Source organism: Alosa sapidissima, chromosome 3 (genome assembly GCF_018492685.1).
Source record: "Alosa sapidissima isolate fAloSap1 chromosome 3, fAloSap1.pri, whole genome shotgun sequence".
NCBI classification, from domain to species: domain Eukaryota; kingdom Metazoa; phylum Chordata; class Actinopteri; order Clupeiformes; family Clupeidae; genus Alosa; species Alosa sapidissima.
The window spans coordinates 32,672,336-32,689,835 of record NC_055959.1 but is presented as its reverse complement, the minus strand read 5'-3'; the positions used below and the strand labels follow the sequence as shown (position 1 = coordinate 32,689,835).

At 43.9% G+C, this 17,500-nt stretch overlaps 1 protein-coding gene across 1 annotated transcript in view; it reads right to left on the bottom strand.

The window, feature by feature from the left end:
- grin2cb (glutamate receptor, ionotropic, N-methyl D-aspartate 2Cb) overlaps window positions 1–17,500 on the bottom strand; it is a 59,794-nt gene that overhangs the window by 14,458 nt on the left and 27,836 nt on the right. Inside the window, exons 5-7 of the mRNA XM_042087652.1 lie at window positions 16,966–17,177; window positions 2,463–2,631; window positions 1–152 (exon numbers count right to left, since the gene is read on the bottom strand). The exon at window positions 1–152 is cut by the window's left edge and continues 2 nt beyond it. Coding sequence (XP_041943586.1) covers window positions 1–152; window positions 2,463–2,631; window positions 16,966–17,177 — 533 coding nt within the window. The remainder of the gene's footprint in view (window positions 153–2,462; window positions 2,632–16,965; window positions 17,178–17,500) is intronic.

Here is a 17,500-nt window from a genome sequence, read left to right as displayed (position 1 = left end):
AGGAAAGCAGACGGGGACACTGTTCCGTTGCTACGGGCAACCATCACACTGATGCCCGTCTCCACGAAGGGCACGGAGAAGTCGATGATCTCGGAGCGCTCCTCGTTTATGGTGAGGGAACCGATGGCCATGTCTGCCCGCTTATAAAACACCTGAGACAAGAAGTGATCATTTCAATTAAAGGAAAATTCCGGTATTTAGCACTTTGAGTCCCTTTTTTTTTTTTTTTGAACTCCACAAACCACTCGGTGAGTTGCACAGTTTTGAAAACGAACGTTAAGGGTTGTTTTAGGACATGTTTGAGTAGCCTACAGTATGCCTGTTGGCAGCCACCCTGAGCAGTCAAAGGCGATTCAAAACGAGTCAGAAAAGTTTAGAGACAGTATGTTCTAAGTGGATCCTCAAGTTGCCTATCATGGCAAAACCACACCACTGAGCTCCTTGCATGAGCCGAGAGGTTGTTTCCATGGCTACTGCTAGAGGTGTTACAAGATGGCAAGAAGGCAAGAAGTTCACTCTCAGACATACATGAAAATGCTCTAAAAAGGTTAATTCCCAGGCAAACATAAACATGCTCTAAATGTTCTGTGTCCTTTTGATACATGCAATGCCCCAGTGGCGTTTCCATAAGTGAAAATGAGTGCTTTAGTGTGTGTGCGTGTGTGTGTGCGTGTGTGCATGCGTGTATGTGTGTGTGTGTATGTGTGTGTGTGCATGTGTGTGCGTGCATGCGTGTATGTGTGTGTGTGTGTGCGCGTGCGTGCTTGTATGTGTATGTGTGTGTGTGCGTGCACATGTGGGTGTCTGGCTCACGATATGTGTGTTCCTTTCTGCGGGCATCTGAATTCTGAAGAGCCCTCTCTGAGCCTGGAGCTGTTTTTGTCAGCTGCGCCTTTGGATCTCTCTCTCTCTCTCTCTCCCTCTTTCTCTCTCTCTCTCACACACAGACACTCACATTCACACACACTCTTTTACACACATACACAAAGTGACTGCTGCCTTTGGGGCCAGCTGTGAGACACTCCTAACCAATCAGATGAGAGCCCTTCCACTCAGCAGGCGGGCAGGCAGGATGAAGAAGTGGGTGAAGATGGCCTAGAGTGCTGAAATAACTCTAAGCACTCTGGGTGAAGATGCCCTAAACTGCCGAGTCACTCTAAGTGAATAAGTCCTGAACTGCCGAGTCACTGAACTGCCGAGTCACTCTAAGTGAAGAGGTCCTGAACTGCCGAGTCACTCTAAGTGCTCGGGGGGAAAGGCGGGTAGTCACAGCTAGAAATGATTATCAAGCATCTCACTTTTATGTGGCCTGCACTTGGAGCTAGAACTTGGCAACTGCTCGGAGTAATTATCAAGCATTTGCCATTTATGAATGTTGCTTCCATTCATTCAAGTCAATATGAAGAGACAGCAGCTGCTTTGGAAGCTAAACTGAGCCCGATGAGGGAAGGGCTGACTGATCCTAAAAATAAAAGGGGTAGGTCTAGGGTTGGGTATCGTTTGGGTTTTATCTGATACCGGTGCTAAATCGATACTTTTAAAACGGTGCCGGTGCCGAAACGGTGCCTGAACCGGTACTTTGTTTTTAAAATGTTTTAAATTAAAATGGTCTAAAGCATGAATTGCTTTTTTTTTATTGATAAGACAAATTTGAACATGAAATTGAACTGTTATATTCAATTTGCTGATGGTTTCATAGCCTCTTTAACAGCTCAGTGACATCAGGTATGTAACCTACATATTTATGTTTTTGTCAGCTAACTTTTAACATGATCTTCATATTCATTGTGATGCTATATGGGCCTGATGCACATGAAAGATTAATATCATGCCATTATGTTGTTTAGAACACACCGTGAAATAAAGTTTTCACCTTACAACTTTGCTGATAACATTTCAAATAAATGCCAGTTAGCGCAGTAGCAAAGATATTGTGTAACTATAGGCTACTGTTGATGTTGTTTCATAGCCTTTTGCTTGTGTGTAGTTAGGCCCACTGCTAGATTTTGACAGGAGCTTGTGATATCGCTTAAGTAAGCTACTTGGGCTCACGCAAGCTGTCCACTCGCCTATGTGGTGCATCCAGTGTTTATGTTAGCTAACTGTATCTGGATGTGTTGCTATCAGAGCAAGACGTTAGAGATGGTGCATGACATGCAGTGATGCCTCTTATGAAAAAATAAAATAAAAAAACGCTATTTAAGCATCGAAATGAGGCACCGAAATCCACGTTGTTATTCGATGCAGTTACTACCGTTTGCGTCGGCATTATTGTGAATATGTGTGGGTGTCTTGTATCCTTGAGTGTGCTCTCTCCTTGCGCGTATGTCTGTATATATGCATGACTGTGCTTGTGTGTGCGTGTGTGTGTGTGTGTGTGTGATTAAGGTATGTGTGTGTGTATGTGTGAGAGAGAAAAACCAAAGGAGAGAGAGAGAGAGAGAGAGAGAGAGAGAGCTCACCTCTCCAATCATGCCATTCCAGACCCCTCGCACCAATTTCCCGTGTTTTCCGTTGGTGACCAGGTAGAGGTCGTAGGAGAACTTGATGGTGCGGGAGAGCTTCTTCAGGATGTCGATGCAGAAGCCCTTACAGCACAGCTTAGTGTAGGGCTCCGTGTGACCTGCGATGCTGGAGGAGGCAGAGGAGGAAGAGGAAGGAGAGGTGGTGGGTGTTAGAGTGGGATCAGGACCCATCATAGGGGCAAAACAGAGCAAACAGAGGCAAACATGTTTTTCAATCAAGTTTCTAGGCAAGTTTTAGACGACAACAAAAACAATGCAACCGGTGATGTTTTTCTGCGTTTGACCCCGTCATTTAGACGCAAACGGAGGTTAGGTTTTGCATCTAAACAGGTACAAATGGAGATTTATGTGATAAGGCGGAGATTTTTAGTCAGTTCAAAAGAGAAAGAGGAATTGATTCGTTGCTGTTGTTGATATTTTTGGGATTCTGATTGGCTAACATGGGCTTGAGCTTCTCGGTACACTGCCTTGTACAGGTATGCTCTTGAAGGCATATACCCGGGTTAGTGTAAAGGAAAACTTTTCTGAAAACTGACAGGTGTGCACGATGTTATTTTTGAAAACCGAGAGGGTGAAATGTTCGTTTATGAAAATAGCCGGCCACGTGTAAACATAGCATTAAATTAAATTGAAAAAAAATGTTGGGGAGTAAAAAATCCAAATTGTTTACAGAAAAAATCTGGCAATTTTTCCACAGAGCACCAACTACTGTCGGTAGGCCTACGGAAAAAAAAGGGAAAAAGGGTTTTACCAGCTCAAGTTGCTACAGTCAACAGCTGAGGCCATGAACATGGGGACTCACGAACAACGCCTGATTTCTCCTTAAGTGTACAAGTGTAACCAGTGAAAGTCCAGTGTCCAGTGTTTGTTTGCTGAAAACTACGACAAGTATGTGTGTGTGTCTTCAAATGTTTGTAGTGAAAAAGCTGTTTGAGATTGTTAGTGAATGTGTGCCTTTATTTGCCATTTTGCTCAACCCTCTCATCCTCTGATCCCTGTACAATGTAGGTCAGACTCGGCACAGATACCGTGGACCAAGTGTGTGTGTGTGTGTGTGTGTGTGTGTGTGTGTGTCTGTGTGAATCAGCCACTCTCTTAATCACTTCAGCTAAAAAGCATCTAAACATTTTAGGACAGGAGTGAGACAGGTGTACTTAATTGGCCTAAAAGTACCCTTCATCCTGAACTTGTAAAACCTGAGAGTGTGAATTTAAAGTGTGTGTGTGAGTGTCTCTCTCTCTCTCTCTCTCTCTCTCTCTCTCTCTCTCTCTCTCTCTCTCTCTCTCTGTGTGTGTGTGTGTGTGTGTATGTGTGAAGACTTCAGGGTATGATTAAAGACTTGATGGAGTATGTTTGTGTGTCTGTGTGTGTGTGTGTGAATACACCCTCCCATGAGACCTTTAACAAGCTCTTAAAGTCCTTCTCTAACCCTCTGAGAAACCACCACACACACACACACACACAGACCAAGCTCTTAAAAGCCTTCTCTGACCCCCTGAGCTCTGAGACCTGAAGATCACATAACCACCACCACAATGCCCTCCCACACACAGCATCCAATACACATCAGTCAGCAGTGTCAGTATGCCAGTAAGAACACACACACACGCACATACACACACACACACACACATTTCTTGAATTTCCCCTGGGGATCAATAAAGTATCTATCTATCTATCTATCTATCTATCTACACACACACACACACACACATACAGAGACCTATCCTTCTATCCATATATAGACCTATTCTGCTCTTCATGAATGTCAGACCATACTCAATTTGGCAATGAAGGGCAGTACTGATACACACACACACACACACACACACACACACTAGAGCTCAGGAAGTATGATTATATGCAATACTTACCCCCTCACCACAGGCTAAATCACAAACACAAGCACACACACACAGTCACACACACCCCCACAACCCTCTCGATGGCAGCCCCTCCCTGCCCAGACCTTCTGTGTAATGAGGTGTGTGTGTGTGTCCACGGCAAAGAGGAACAGATGAAGTGATGAAGAGAAGGGATGAGTCTGCTCCTCTTGAGCGAGCAAACACACACACACACACACACTATCCTCTGCTCCCCCAAGCCACTTGCACATGGCCATGGGCTTGTGGTTAAGTGAGCAGTGAACTGGAGCCTGGTTGATTAATCTGTGTGTGTGTGTGTGTGTGTGTGTGTGTGTGTGTGTGTGTGTGTGTGTGTGTGTGTGTGTATGTCTGAGTGTGTGTGTGTTCTGATGTGTGTGTGTACTTATATCTGTTTATGTGTCATTGAGTGTGTTAAGAGGTAAGAGAGTATTTCACGGGACAACGGATGACTGTGTCAGGGATAAGTGTGTGTCTGTGTGCGTGTGCGTGTTCCCTGGACAACAGATGAAGGCACCATCAGGCTGTTTAATGGATCCACACTTTACCCTGGCCAGACATGCTGCAGCCTCGGGCACTAAGGTGTGTGTGTGACAGAGAGAGAGAGAGAGAGACAAAGACCAATTTCTCCAATTTCTCTGGTCTTAGAGAGACTATGTGTGTGTGTGTGTGTGTGATGGCCCACTGGACATGTTTTCTGTTCTCCTGTCACGTTCTCCTCTTGTTTGGGCTCAGGTGTGTTTGGAGGCGGTGCTAATGGCTGATGAGACTCTCTGCACAGGTGTCTCCAAGAGTCCTAACGGCTGCGTCGTTTCTTTCAGGAGACTCATTTCCAATTTTGAGATTTGGACAATCAACACACTTGGATCTTGTTTGTATCTTAACGCATCTATTGGTTTGTATCTTATCTATTGGTTTGTATCTTAACGCATCACCTACCTCACTTTGTTTGCTGCCTTTTTTTGGGAGTCGTAACAGTGTGTGTGTGTGTGTGTGTGTGTGTGCGTGATTGTGTGTGTATGTGTGTTAGAGTGTGGCTACCCGACCCGAGCCCGATGGGACCAACGGGACCCGACGTGTCGGGTCAGATTCGGTCAAATATTTAGAAATTATAGTCGGGTTCAGTTCAGGTTCGGACGCATGGGGGCAATATGCATTGCAAGCGTTACATTTAAAATAGGTTATTATGTTGGTCTGCTTCACATGATGCAAATGTTTGGTTTTTGAGAATAAAATAAAATGTAAAAAATAACAGCTGTATACCAGATTTGTTGTTACACGATGTAGCCGTGACAACGCATGTGCATTTCAGGCGGCCCGTGCAGGGTGACGTCAAAAAAAAAAGTAGCAAGCAAGCAATGATTCAAGTAGCAGGGAATTCACCTGGAATCGTCGACTACTCTATACACGATGTGCAAATTAAATTTGCTGCCACAAGGGTAGGCTATGGTAAAGCCATAGGCTACCGTTATAAGGTCGTCTCGTTCAATTGGAGGAGGATTTCCTTCAGTTGTCCTAATTAACATTGATGTTGCATATGGATCAGTGACTGTTTCAAAGACTGTTGCAGTTCATTTCAAGACTTTTCGTGTGACCTGCGTGTGTCCAGGCTCATCTGATTCTGTAGACATTTGAACTCCTTTTGTTGTTTGCTCCGTTTAATGGGCTAAAGACAGGCTATCCACAAACGTGAACGTTTAATCACTAGCATGGCAATAACTGAGGCATCCATCATCTGCGTCGGGCTCAGGTCGGGTTCGGACATAAAAATGAAAATGCCTGTCGGGTTCGGGTCGCGTTCGGACGCAGCTCTGTCGGACGCGGGCCGGGTTCGGATAGAAATTTGCGGCCCGAACCGCACTCTAATGTGTGTGTGTGTGTGTGAGTCAGAGCCTTGACTGTGAGGCGGTTCAGAGCTATGGGTCTGCCCAGGCAGCAGCTGGTCCTGGTGCTGATCCACTAGTCCAGTACCAGATCAGGACCGGACCTGTGCCACATCACGGCCGAAGTTACCCGGGTTAGCCAGTTCCTCACATCGTAGTACAGCCCTCAAGGCCAAACCCGTGCCACACCAGGGCCAAACCCGTGCCACACCAGGGCCAAACCCGTGCCACATCAGGGCCAAACCCGTGCCACACCAGGGCCAAACCCGTGCCACACCAGGGCCAAAACTGTGCTAGAACCAGGCCAGACAATGCTCCAAAAGCCTCTGCCCTGAGGGGTGTGGTGTGTTGTTGCCGTAGTGATGTATTAACAGAAGAGAGTCCCAGCCCAGGCGTCTCTGTTTTCCACTGGGCCCAGAGACCTGTCTGGAAGACTAATGCAGAGGACCGCCAAGACAAAACAAGCAACAAAGACTTACACACACACACATACACACACGCGCACACACACACACACACACCGGGCACACTCACCAAACTCACGCACACACAGTGGAATGCATTGATCTAGCAGAGCCGGAATCAGAGCCAACTATCCCTGTGGATATTACAGAGAGTTTTCAGATGAACAGACACACACACACACACACACACACAGACACAAATAGACAAGCTCAGAGTTAGCATACATCAACCAGACAGATCCTTTTTCTGGCAAATCCCGCCAGAATGTGAGATTGTATCGGACGGACGTTCAATTGTCATTAGGCTGGAAACGTGGCGTCTTCAGTCACCATTAGTGACTGTCAGATGAATCAGGCAGTTCTCAATAGGACTACATTCCATCTCACACCCCTACAACACCGGTGTCAGGAGACGCTGTCCTCAATTCAGCTTTAGATATGGGTTAGGAGCCAACAGACAGCATCAGAGAAGAGTTTTTATGCAGACACACACGCACGCACACACCTTTCGCCTTTCCACCACCTCCTTGACACAGAACAGTGAACCTCTTGAGGGGGTTGTGTATGTACCTATTTGAACAAGAAAACATTTATATATATCAGCCTCCTCTACTTAGTGGTGTGTGTGTGTGTGTGTTAGCGTTAGTCAGCGCAGCGTTCCTGACAGCCTCCCCATAAGCGTCATCATTAGCGCTATTGATTACAGGGCCCTGCGTCGCTGTCACAGCCGTCCCACATGGCTGGGGTGTGTGTGTGTGTGTGTACACGTTTTCCCCCTGAGGTTCTGTCTCATAATGAGTGTGTCTGAGACGTCCCCACAGCACCGGCTGCCAGTGTTGCCGAGCGCGCCGTCACGATGAGCTGATCAGGGGTGATAAGCGTTGCGCCGCGTAACTCTGCTCATCGGAGGATACACTACCAGATGGAGGAAAGTTCCTCTGCCTTCTGAAAAAGAGAGGCTTCCAGGGAAGATGCCGCCAAAACCATTATTTATTTTACTATGAGATGCTTACAACAACCTGCCTCAGAGAAGACATTAGTTGATACCGCTGAGGGATTATTCATTAATGCACAGAGAGAGGGGAATTAACTACAAGCAGTTTCACAAGGAGTTCCTTCATTGAACTCCTATGGTTTAGAATACTTACATCATGCAATGCAATGTTATGACATTTTAAAGAGCACAGAATGTGCTGTTTGCTCTCATTTACTAAATCAGCTATCCTCATTCCTGGAGCACTATCCTCAGGTGTTTTGGCTATGGAGGACAAACATAACTTCTATAAACAGGTCACCAGACAAACAAAATGCTTCAAACATACACTCCTGTCATTAGCTTCCACATGACAGATGAACATCACTTGCTCTGCCATCAGTACGCTTAGCCCAATCCAAACTTTTCTCATCCATTGTTCCTCGTTGGTGGAATGCACTACCAATTCCTACTAGAACAGGGACATCCCCTTCTATCTTCAAGAAACTGAAGACCCAGCTCTTTAGAGAACATCTCCTCTCATAGCACTGCTTACAACTAGTCTTGCGGATCCTAGCACTTACCACCTGACTAGAACTGACACTCCACTGTTTAAAAATGGCAGTCACTGGTGCACTTAGTCTTATTGTACTCTACCTTTTTTTAAATTGTCCTAGAATTGTTCAAAGAATTGCTTTAAAAAGCTTAAACTGTTTACCATGTTGTTAGTCGCTTTGGTTAAAAATGTGTCAGCCAAATGTAATGTAATGTAATGTAATGTGATGTAAGTGTCTATCAACACAACATGTAAGTCTTTCTAGTCGTGGCTCATGCAAATAGTGATGTGAACTATTAAAACCAATAGTGACCTTTCTCCAACACCAAACAGGAAGGGGCAAAGTAGGTGACAGCTGTAGCAAGGGACGTGATGAAACCCATGAATATAATAATTTGTTATTTTGTTTCTTATACATCATTAGTCAGCTCTTCCACGTGACAGAACATCTCTATATCGGTTAGGGATGTCACACATGAAACAATGCTGCAGAAACACAAAAATATGACTTTGAGTTTAGTAGGCTATCATTTCAGTTCCTGTTTATCTATTGCACAATGGGTAATAATTTAAAGAAATCTAGTTGCAGTCTTGTAAATAGTGACCCTGCAAGATCCCTAGTCATTGCCAGAGGCGGACAGAGTACACAGCTTCATTACTTGAGTAAAAGTACAGATACCCTTTGCTAAATTTTACTCAAGTACAAGTAAGGGTACAACAGTCAAATGTCTACTTAAGTAAAAGTACTGAAGTACTGGTTTTTAAAAGTACTTGTGTATCAAGAGTACAAGAGTAGCCTACATTTTCTAAATATTGCATTACAACTGCCACAGTGCTTACATTTATGTACAGAAACGTCCTACATGGAGTTATGAAAAATGTTAATGTTAATACCTTGGAGAATGGAAAAGGAATTAAAAGTAAAATCAAGTCATTTTCATCTTTTTACCATTGGCACATTCCCGAGATGGACCTGCTGCGTCTTCATCCATTATTTCGTCCATGGTTTCGTCTCTTATCTAAATCTGACCATGGAATTGACTTTGGCGGAAAGCTGAAGGTGATTGCTGATAGGCTGTCCCAATCAGTGGCGCCTGCATAATCCAATCACGTTTGAGAGGGAAACAACAAATTGAGGGTTTCCGAGATTTTTCTTTTTTTTTCGAAGTATTAACGGGTCACGGTTATGGATAGAAATGTAGTGGAGTGAAGAGTACAATATTTGCCTCTCAAATGCACTTGAGTAAAGTCATGAGTACTCCCCAAAAATGATACTCGAGTAAAGTACAGATCCCTCAAAATTGTACTCAAGTACTGTACTCAAGTAAATGTACTCCGTTACTGTCCGACTCTGGTCATTGCAAAATCATAGTCTGTGACTTAAAACTCTACAAGCCTAGGCTACTTGTCTTTAGATGTGAGAGGGTCTGAGACTATAGTCTTTCAAAAATCTTTTCTAAATCTTTGCAAATCTGTCAGTGTAAGGAGGGCTTAAGGAGAGCTTGGATGAGCTTATGGCTGGAAGAACTTGATTAAGACACTGCCATGCAGGAAGCTTGAGGTGGTGATGATAGCAGACCTATGCCCTCCTTACACTGAAAGACTGCAAAGATTTGGAAAGATTTTTGAAAGACTACAGTGTCAGACCCTCTCACATCTAAAGACAAGTGATAGAGTTGTTGAGTCACAGACTATGATTTTGCAACAACTAGGGATCATGCAGGGTCACTATTTACAGTACAAGACTGCTACTAGATTCCTTTACATTATTTCCATCGTACACTACATATCAACAGGAACTCCTAGCCTACTCATTTTTGCAAGTCATTTTTTCATGTTTCTGCAGCATTGTTTCATGTGTGACATCCCTAACAGATATAGAGTTGTTCTGTCACGTGGAATAGCCGAGTAGTAATTTATAAGAAATTAAATAACAAATAATCATATAGGCTACAGCTGTCGCCTACTTTGCCCCTTCCTGTTTAGTAATAGAGAGAGGTCACTATTGGTTTTTATATTGTTCACGTCACTATTTGCATGAGCCACGACTAAAAAGACTTGCGATGTTTGATATTGTCGTAATGGCAAAACTAGACAAAGCCTGACTCCGACTGACTTACAACCGTTAAGATTGGCACCTTACACTAAACGATCTAGTTGACGGGAGCGCGCCGCGATTCCAGTACAACTCCCATGATTTCTGTCCGACTTTGGAAATGTAGTCGCCGACTGTGAAAACAGACCAAAATCGTACAATGCAAGGCTGGCTTTAGAGACTAGCAGGAAGCAGGCAGCAGACTCCCAGTTGTACCATTGTGCCCCTCAGCAAAGCACTTGACCCCAAGTTGATTCCTGCAATTGGTCTCTGTATGTTGTATTGGTTAAATAAATAAATAAATAAAACAATGTTATTTTGAACTCAAGTGTGTCAATCCTGATCTCACTCTATGGTGTTGTCCTAGAAAGGGGCTTGTTTTTGACATTTGCGTTCACGTTGAGCTGAACTTTGTGTTGTTTCATTCTTCCTTTCTTTCCTTCCCTCCCTGTCAGAGGTTTCTGTTTGCTTTGAAGGCCTGCGAGGTGGCACACTAATCCAGTCTCCCAGCATTTCTCTCTCTCTCTCTCTCTCTCTCTCTGTCTCTCTCTCTCTCTGTCTCTCTCTCTCTCTCTGTCTCTCTCTCTCTGTCTCACACACCCACACACACTTTCTCTCTCTGGTGTTTGGTTGGCTTTGTGACATGTTAACCTGGTGCCTCTCCCTGTCTTTCTGTGTGTGTGTGTGTGTGTGTGTGTGTGTAAAAGTTTGTGTTTGTTTTGGAGTCTAGCCCACTGGCAGCGCGGATGGAGTCTGAGGATTTGCATGTTTAAACAGCGACAGACGGCCGAATCTAAATGACTGGAGCTCATGAAATATTGAAAACTTGAGACTGACCTACACTGGGACTGGGTCTGAAGGCCTCAAGACTCTTAGAACGATGTGTCAATTCATGTGGACACAAGCGCTGTCACCCCTTCTGCTGCTGAAACACAGCAAACAATACAAAAATCTCCCACTTAAGACACGACTCCCACCGGTCAAAATGGCGGTCGCTTAAGGCTTTCAAATGGGGAAATTGAGTGGTCTGGATGCTCCACGGTCACACACGTTTTGATTTTCAGAATTACTCCCTTGGTTTACACTTGTTTACACTTGTTTACACTTGTTTGGCAATAAATCTTGGGTGAGCCTGTGGTCAGCAGAGACACATGGCTGTGTACAGGCTTGGACTGGTAATCTGTACAACCGGGCAAATGCCCGGTGGGCCGGTGACCTCCGGGAATTATTTTTTTTTTCAAAGTTATTTAGCCTATTTGCGGCCCGTCATGTAGACCTAGGCTTAGCCTATAAATGCAGTTGCATCCATTTGGATTGGGGGGTGACAGGTTAATCATTTTGGCCTCTTCATGACAGGTTCAGTGTGTGTCACGGTCGCGCCCCCCTGCCCCACCCCTCAAGTGGATTTGTCCAAGCAGCCGCTTGGTTTGTGGGGAAATATAGCCTACGAGTCCATGCATGGTAGCCTAGGCTATATAAGTGCCCTCCGCTGGCTGGTGTTCACATCATCGCAGTTTAACCGTAAACAGCAATCAGAGGTGTCTAATTTTATTCCATAAATATATTGTTTTTATAGACGTAAGTTGCACGCGCTACGAAGAGCTTCCATTTACTGCACCATGTAGGCTACTCAAGTGCGGTTTGTCTGTCAACATAAAAAAAAACTCCGGGTACCTACAATTTTCGCACAACTTGGTGGAAAAGTGTAGCACAGGTTAAAGAAAACCTATTCATGTTTGGACTCAAAAGGAACTTCAAAGTATTTCCCATATAGTAGCCTTTTAGCTCACAACGACAGTGAAAGTGGAACTTGGAAAGTGGAAGTCTCTCCACCGAGTGTTACATTAGATGCACAATCAATCGCGAGTCGATGCATGTAAAAACTTGGGCAAAAACGTTTAGTATACACTTGTGGTGATAGCCTACAGTTAATGTGAATCGCTGACTATAACCAATGTAGAAGATTTGCACCAAATAGGCCTAAAGGCTGTGGTTGTGTTTCTACAACATGTTGGCACAAATCGTAATTTCTGTCAACTATGATGATCTCCATGCATGTTCAGTAGCCTATATTTTTCATTTAGTCAAGCAGTGACATGTGGTTTAATCAGTGTTGGGCAAGTTACTTCAAAATCGTAATATATTATGTATTACTTATTACTGTCATTTCAAAGTAATTCATTACATTATAATATTACTGTCTCTGAATTGTAAGGCATTACACTACTATTGTATTACTTTTAAGTTACTTTTACCAAAATATCTAGAAATATGGATTTGGAATTCTAAATGCAGTTTATTATGCTCAATGCAGCTCATTGCACTTCTAATGGAGGGTGATGTGGTACAACATAATGACTGAGCTAGGCTTAAGGCTACAGTAGAATGCAATAGGTGCAGTGATGGCTCATGATGCAATACAAGGAACAATCATAGCCAGAATTTTGTTTAAAGAAGACAAAACAACGTCTGGTCAATTGTGACAGAAATGCTCTAACTTGAGGCTTAGGCCTACTCATTACAATCAATAGAGAGCCCACTACCTGTATATTGTAACCCAAAACTTAAAGACATGTCAAGATAGGCTACACAGTGCAGCTACTGGCCATTTTGGTGCCCTAACTGGTGAAATACAGTATTAACCTAAGTATGTCATCATATGGCCAACTATAAAGATGTAATCTGCCTGTTCCCAGGGATGGGTAGTATTTCTGAAACATGTAATATGTGTTTCAAATGCAAAATAGTATTTTGTCATTTGTATTTTATTGGGTTGAAGGAAATGGCTCTGTATTTTGTATCAAAATACTTTATTGGTGTGTATTTTTGTATTTTAAAAATACTGCAAAATACTAAATGTGAAAAACACAAAAAAAGTAGATACTACACACAGGTGTAATGAATAATTGGTAATTAGACAACAATGGTTTATGTTTATCGCAATCAGCTAATGTGAGAACAGTTGTGTTCAACAACACTTACAGCTTTTCAGTGACGGCTATTGCTGAAGCATCAGCCCTGGTCTGAAGCACTGGTGTGAAGTGGTACGCAAGTAAAGATGAGCAAGTTGACCTGTGCAAGTTCACATAAGGACACTGACAAAGGCAACCCTGTCCCATTGTCTCCATGCCAATCTTTAACAGAAAAATGTCAGATATCTCAACCACAATGACATCAATAGATGGTAAGGTGTTGAGTGTGTTTGAATTCCCTTCCTTGTAGCATCCTTTTCTGCATTCCACAGTGGGGACAAGTTCACCTTGTTTAATTAAATAACAATTCTATTTCCTTAATAGCTGCATACTTGAGGTTGGAGATATTAAGGCACGTCAAGTCTCTCACATACTGGAACTTCAAGATACATAGCCGTATGATTTTCTTATTCAGTTCTGCACTGGACTTGAATTACGAATTTTGGCACAGATACACAATTATGATTTTGGCCTATTGATTATAATGTGGTTAATTGAAAGCTCTGTCAGTCATTTGGATAAGCATCAGCTAGATGACTAAATGTAAATGTAAATTCTTGAATTATTCTTAATTTTGATCACACTACATGAACTTGCATATGGTATACGACAGGGGCCAAATTGATTTGTTTTTTACTATATAGTTTTAATAGGCTAAATGGCCAACACTGATTAAACCACATGTCACTGCTTGACTAAATGAAAAATATAGGCTGCTGAACATGCATGGAGATCGTCATAGTTGACAGAAATTACGATACTGATTATATACAGTAATAACCTATAGGTCCAAATCTAAATGTTTGGGTTCAGTTTATGAAGTGTTGCTACAGCATGATACTGTGTGTTTGTTATTTATGGGGGGGAATCAGGGGGGGATTTTGGTATCGGTGGGCTTGTGTGTGTGTTTGGGGGGGGTGGGGGGGTGGGGGGGTCGTCGGTCCAGTAGTGGGCCGGTCCTGGAGAAAATTGCCAGGGCCGAATTTTGTTCCCAGTCCGACCCTGGCTGTGTATCCAAGGGTTACAGCTAGAGACATTGCTGACTACTTGTGTTTAGATTCTGTTACTGCCAACATCATAGTCATTAGAACTGCCATGGTCTGGGATGCATCAGAAGGCACAGTACAAAAGGTATGTGGTCAAGTGCATCTCGTACATTTTAAAAACAAATGAAGAGTTTGGTTCCAAAACGTTATATTCTCCATTTTTATACATTTTCATAAATCTTTTTTGTTTGTTTGGAAATGTGGAAATGTAATTAGTTATTGCCATTTGATTTGTCTTTACTTAACCAAAACAACAGAACAGCAATTTTATTGATGTTACCTGAAATACACAATTAAATAACATGACTTTATTAATGTTTTTATATATGATATAGCGTTTTGGAACTAAACTCTTCAAATGTAAATGGGCACAAAGATAAAGTCAGCAGTGGCATCACTACCGCAGGACACATTACAAAATTCCCCCCCTCTTTTGAGTGTAATCACTCTGTGCCTAATGAGGGGGACCGAGCTGTGTGGGTGCTTTGCAGTCATATCACACAAGTTTGGAATTCCATCTAACTAGCTAACAGGTGTAGATGGAGTTTCATTTCAACTGTGATGCCAGTGTTACTCAATCTGCTCTTGAGCCATAGATAGGACACAATAGAAAACCTGTTGCCTCTGCCTTGGGAACTGTTGTTGTCTGTGTGATTGCCACCTAAAGTGTATACAAGTGTTGAGTTTTTCTCATCACCGTAACAATGGCATTAGCTGGCTCAGACACTGGCAAACTCTGGAGCGGATTCAGGTCAGAAGGGGCATGGCTCCTGATCAGAGATTCTCCACAGTCAGTAGGCAGTTGATCGTTCCACAACGAGAGCTAAACCCGTGGGCGCTCACATACCTGGTTTGAGGCTGTGTAGTTGGTGCTAATGGCCTTTTAGTTGTCTGTGTCCTCTCAGAGACACACCCTCCACCAGGCTTACCCAGTGCTCATATGCAGTCGCATCGATCACTGACATGGGGCTGCTCTCTGCTGTGGCGAGTAGCCTAGCGTTGAGCTATAGAGCATTTAATTACAGCTAACATCTGCTGTACAATAAACCAGTGGTCAAAACACACCATTAATCACGAGAGGGAGCTCTTCTGCTTCTTCATCGTCTGGCTAATGAAGAACATGGAGAGCAGGGGCAGCGGAGCACCAGGGCCGAGAGTGTCGGCCGAGAGCGCGCGGGTAAGATGCCCCGAGAGCACGAGAGCATGAATCTTCTTTAGTGGCGATCGATACACCCCCGCACTCTCTCTCTCTCTCACACAAACACACACACACACACACACACACACTAATGAATACACCAGCAGTGGCATTCAATTACCAGGATCATCACTAGAGTGCGTCTTGACCTCTGCACACACATACTCATACACACATATACACACGCACACACACACACACACACAATAATGAATAAGTAGCGGCCCTCAATTATGGTCATCTTTACAACAGTGTTTGTTAAGCTCCACACACATACACACACACACACACACACACACACGCACACACACACACACACATACACACACACACACTGTAATGAATACATTAGCGATGGTGCCCAATTACCACCCCCATCATTACATTGTTTGTCGAGCTCTACAGTCTTTATAAGTGTTGTTCCACTCAGCATAGCACTTTCTATTTTATTTCATGTTATTGTTTTCAACAAAACCTCCAAGAGTCTCCAATGTGCCTATAATGGGCCACCCATGTATCGAAACTCATTTGAAGAGGTGTGGAGAGTGGCTGTGGCCTGTGTGGATAATTAACAGTTAATCGTTGGCCCCGTTGTGGTGTAATTCATCCAGTCGACATTGTTAGCCCAACAACATCAATTCACAGGCAGCACAAGACAACGATCACAATCAATCTAATTAATCTCTCCCAGCTGGTGATTAACATGCACACTCTCTTTCTCATCTGTGCAGGTGACTCATGCTCCCGCTCCTGATGGAAGATGGATTGCAGATACGGCAACATCAGATAAGCTATTGGAGGGTGTTAAGGTACTTGTAGACCCCTTCACAGTCCACATCACAGAAAAGGTGTGCGCATGTTGGGGTCAGAAAGCTTTGCATCCCATTGAATTGTTTGTGTGTGAATTGACAATCGCCATTAGCTAAGACTAATTTAATAAGGTACCGTTTGCGGCCTTTGGGTAACAATGACAGTGTATACCTTGACAGCTCAACATGCCGGTCTATTAGCTGCGCCGTTTTTCTGACCCCATGCTGCGCGTGCACCCAACCTGCTCTGGATGATTGCATTGAAGGGGTCTATAGAACTAGATGATAGTATGAGGTCCTTACCTATTAGTACGTCTAACACGTGCAACAATCTCATACAGACTGGAAAGCACAACTCCAACATCTCCACTGCTATCTGAGGTAAGTCACACTAAAGCATATCAGTCTGTTGGTTGTTAACATGGATATATATTCCACTCCGTAGAAGCACAAACCTTTCGACAAAATTGAGCTGAGCTCTCATTGGTCCTATGGAAGGTGTGGTAACCAGGCACACCTGCTAGCTGTGCTCTGATTGGTTGGGTGGTGGGTGGTTCTCACCTCTCTGTCCGGTTGGCCTGACGACGGCAGGGCACGGTGTTCCGTACACAGGTTCCGGTGTCGGGATCCACGCTCTCCACGATGACGAAGGGACGTTCCTCGAGGGTGGCGACGGTGAGGTGACGGTTATCGGACACTTGCTCCAGATAGCTCCCAAAACGAGGCCACACAGGGTAGCGCACCTGGAGGATGCCCCGCTCAAAGGTCCCCACCTGGGGCAGAGACAGAGAGAAGCCAGGCTGGGTATACATACATAGTATACGGACACCTGAAAAATGATCAATTTCCAAGATCTATACATGAATTTTTCTTTTTATGTATATTTTTTTGGTCTTTTATGCCTTTAATTAGACAATACGGTGAAGAGAGAGTGACAGGAAATGAGAGGGAGAGAGATGGGGTTGGGTCAGGAAGTGACCTGGGTCGGCCTTGAACCCGGGTCCTCATTGGCATTTGGCACCGAAAGAGGTATGGACGCTGCAGCCAGTTGAGTCACAGTGCCCCCCTCTACAGGAATTTAAATATGAAGATTTCT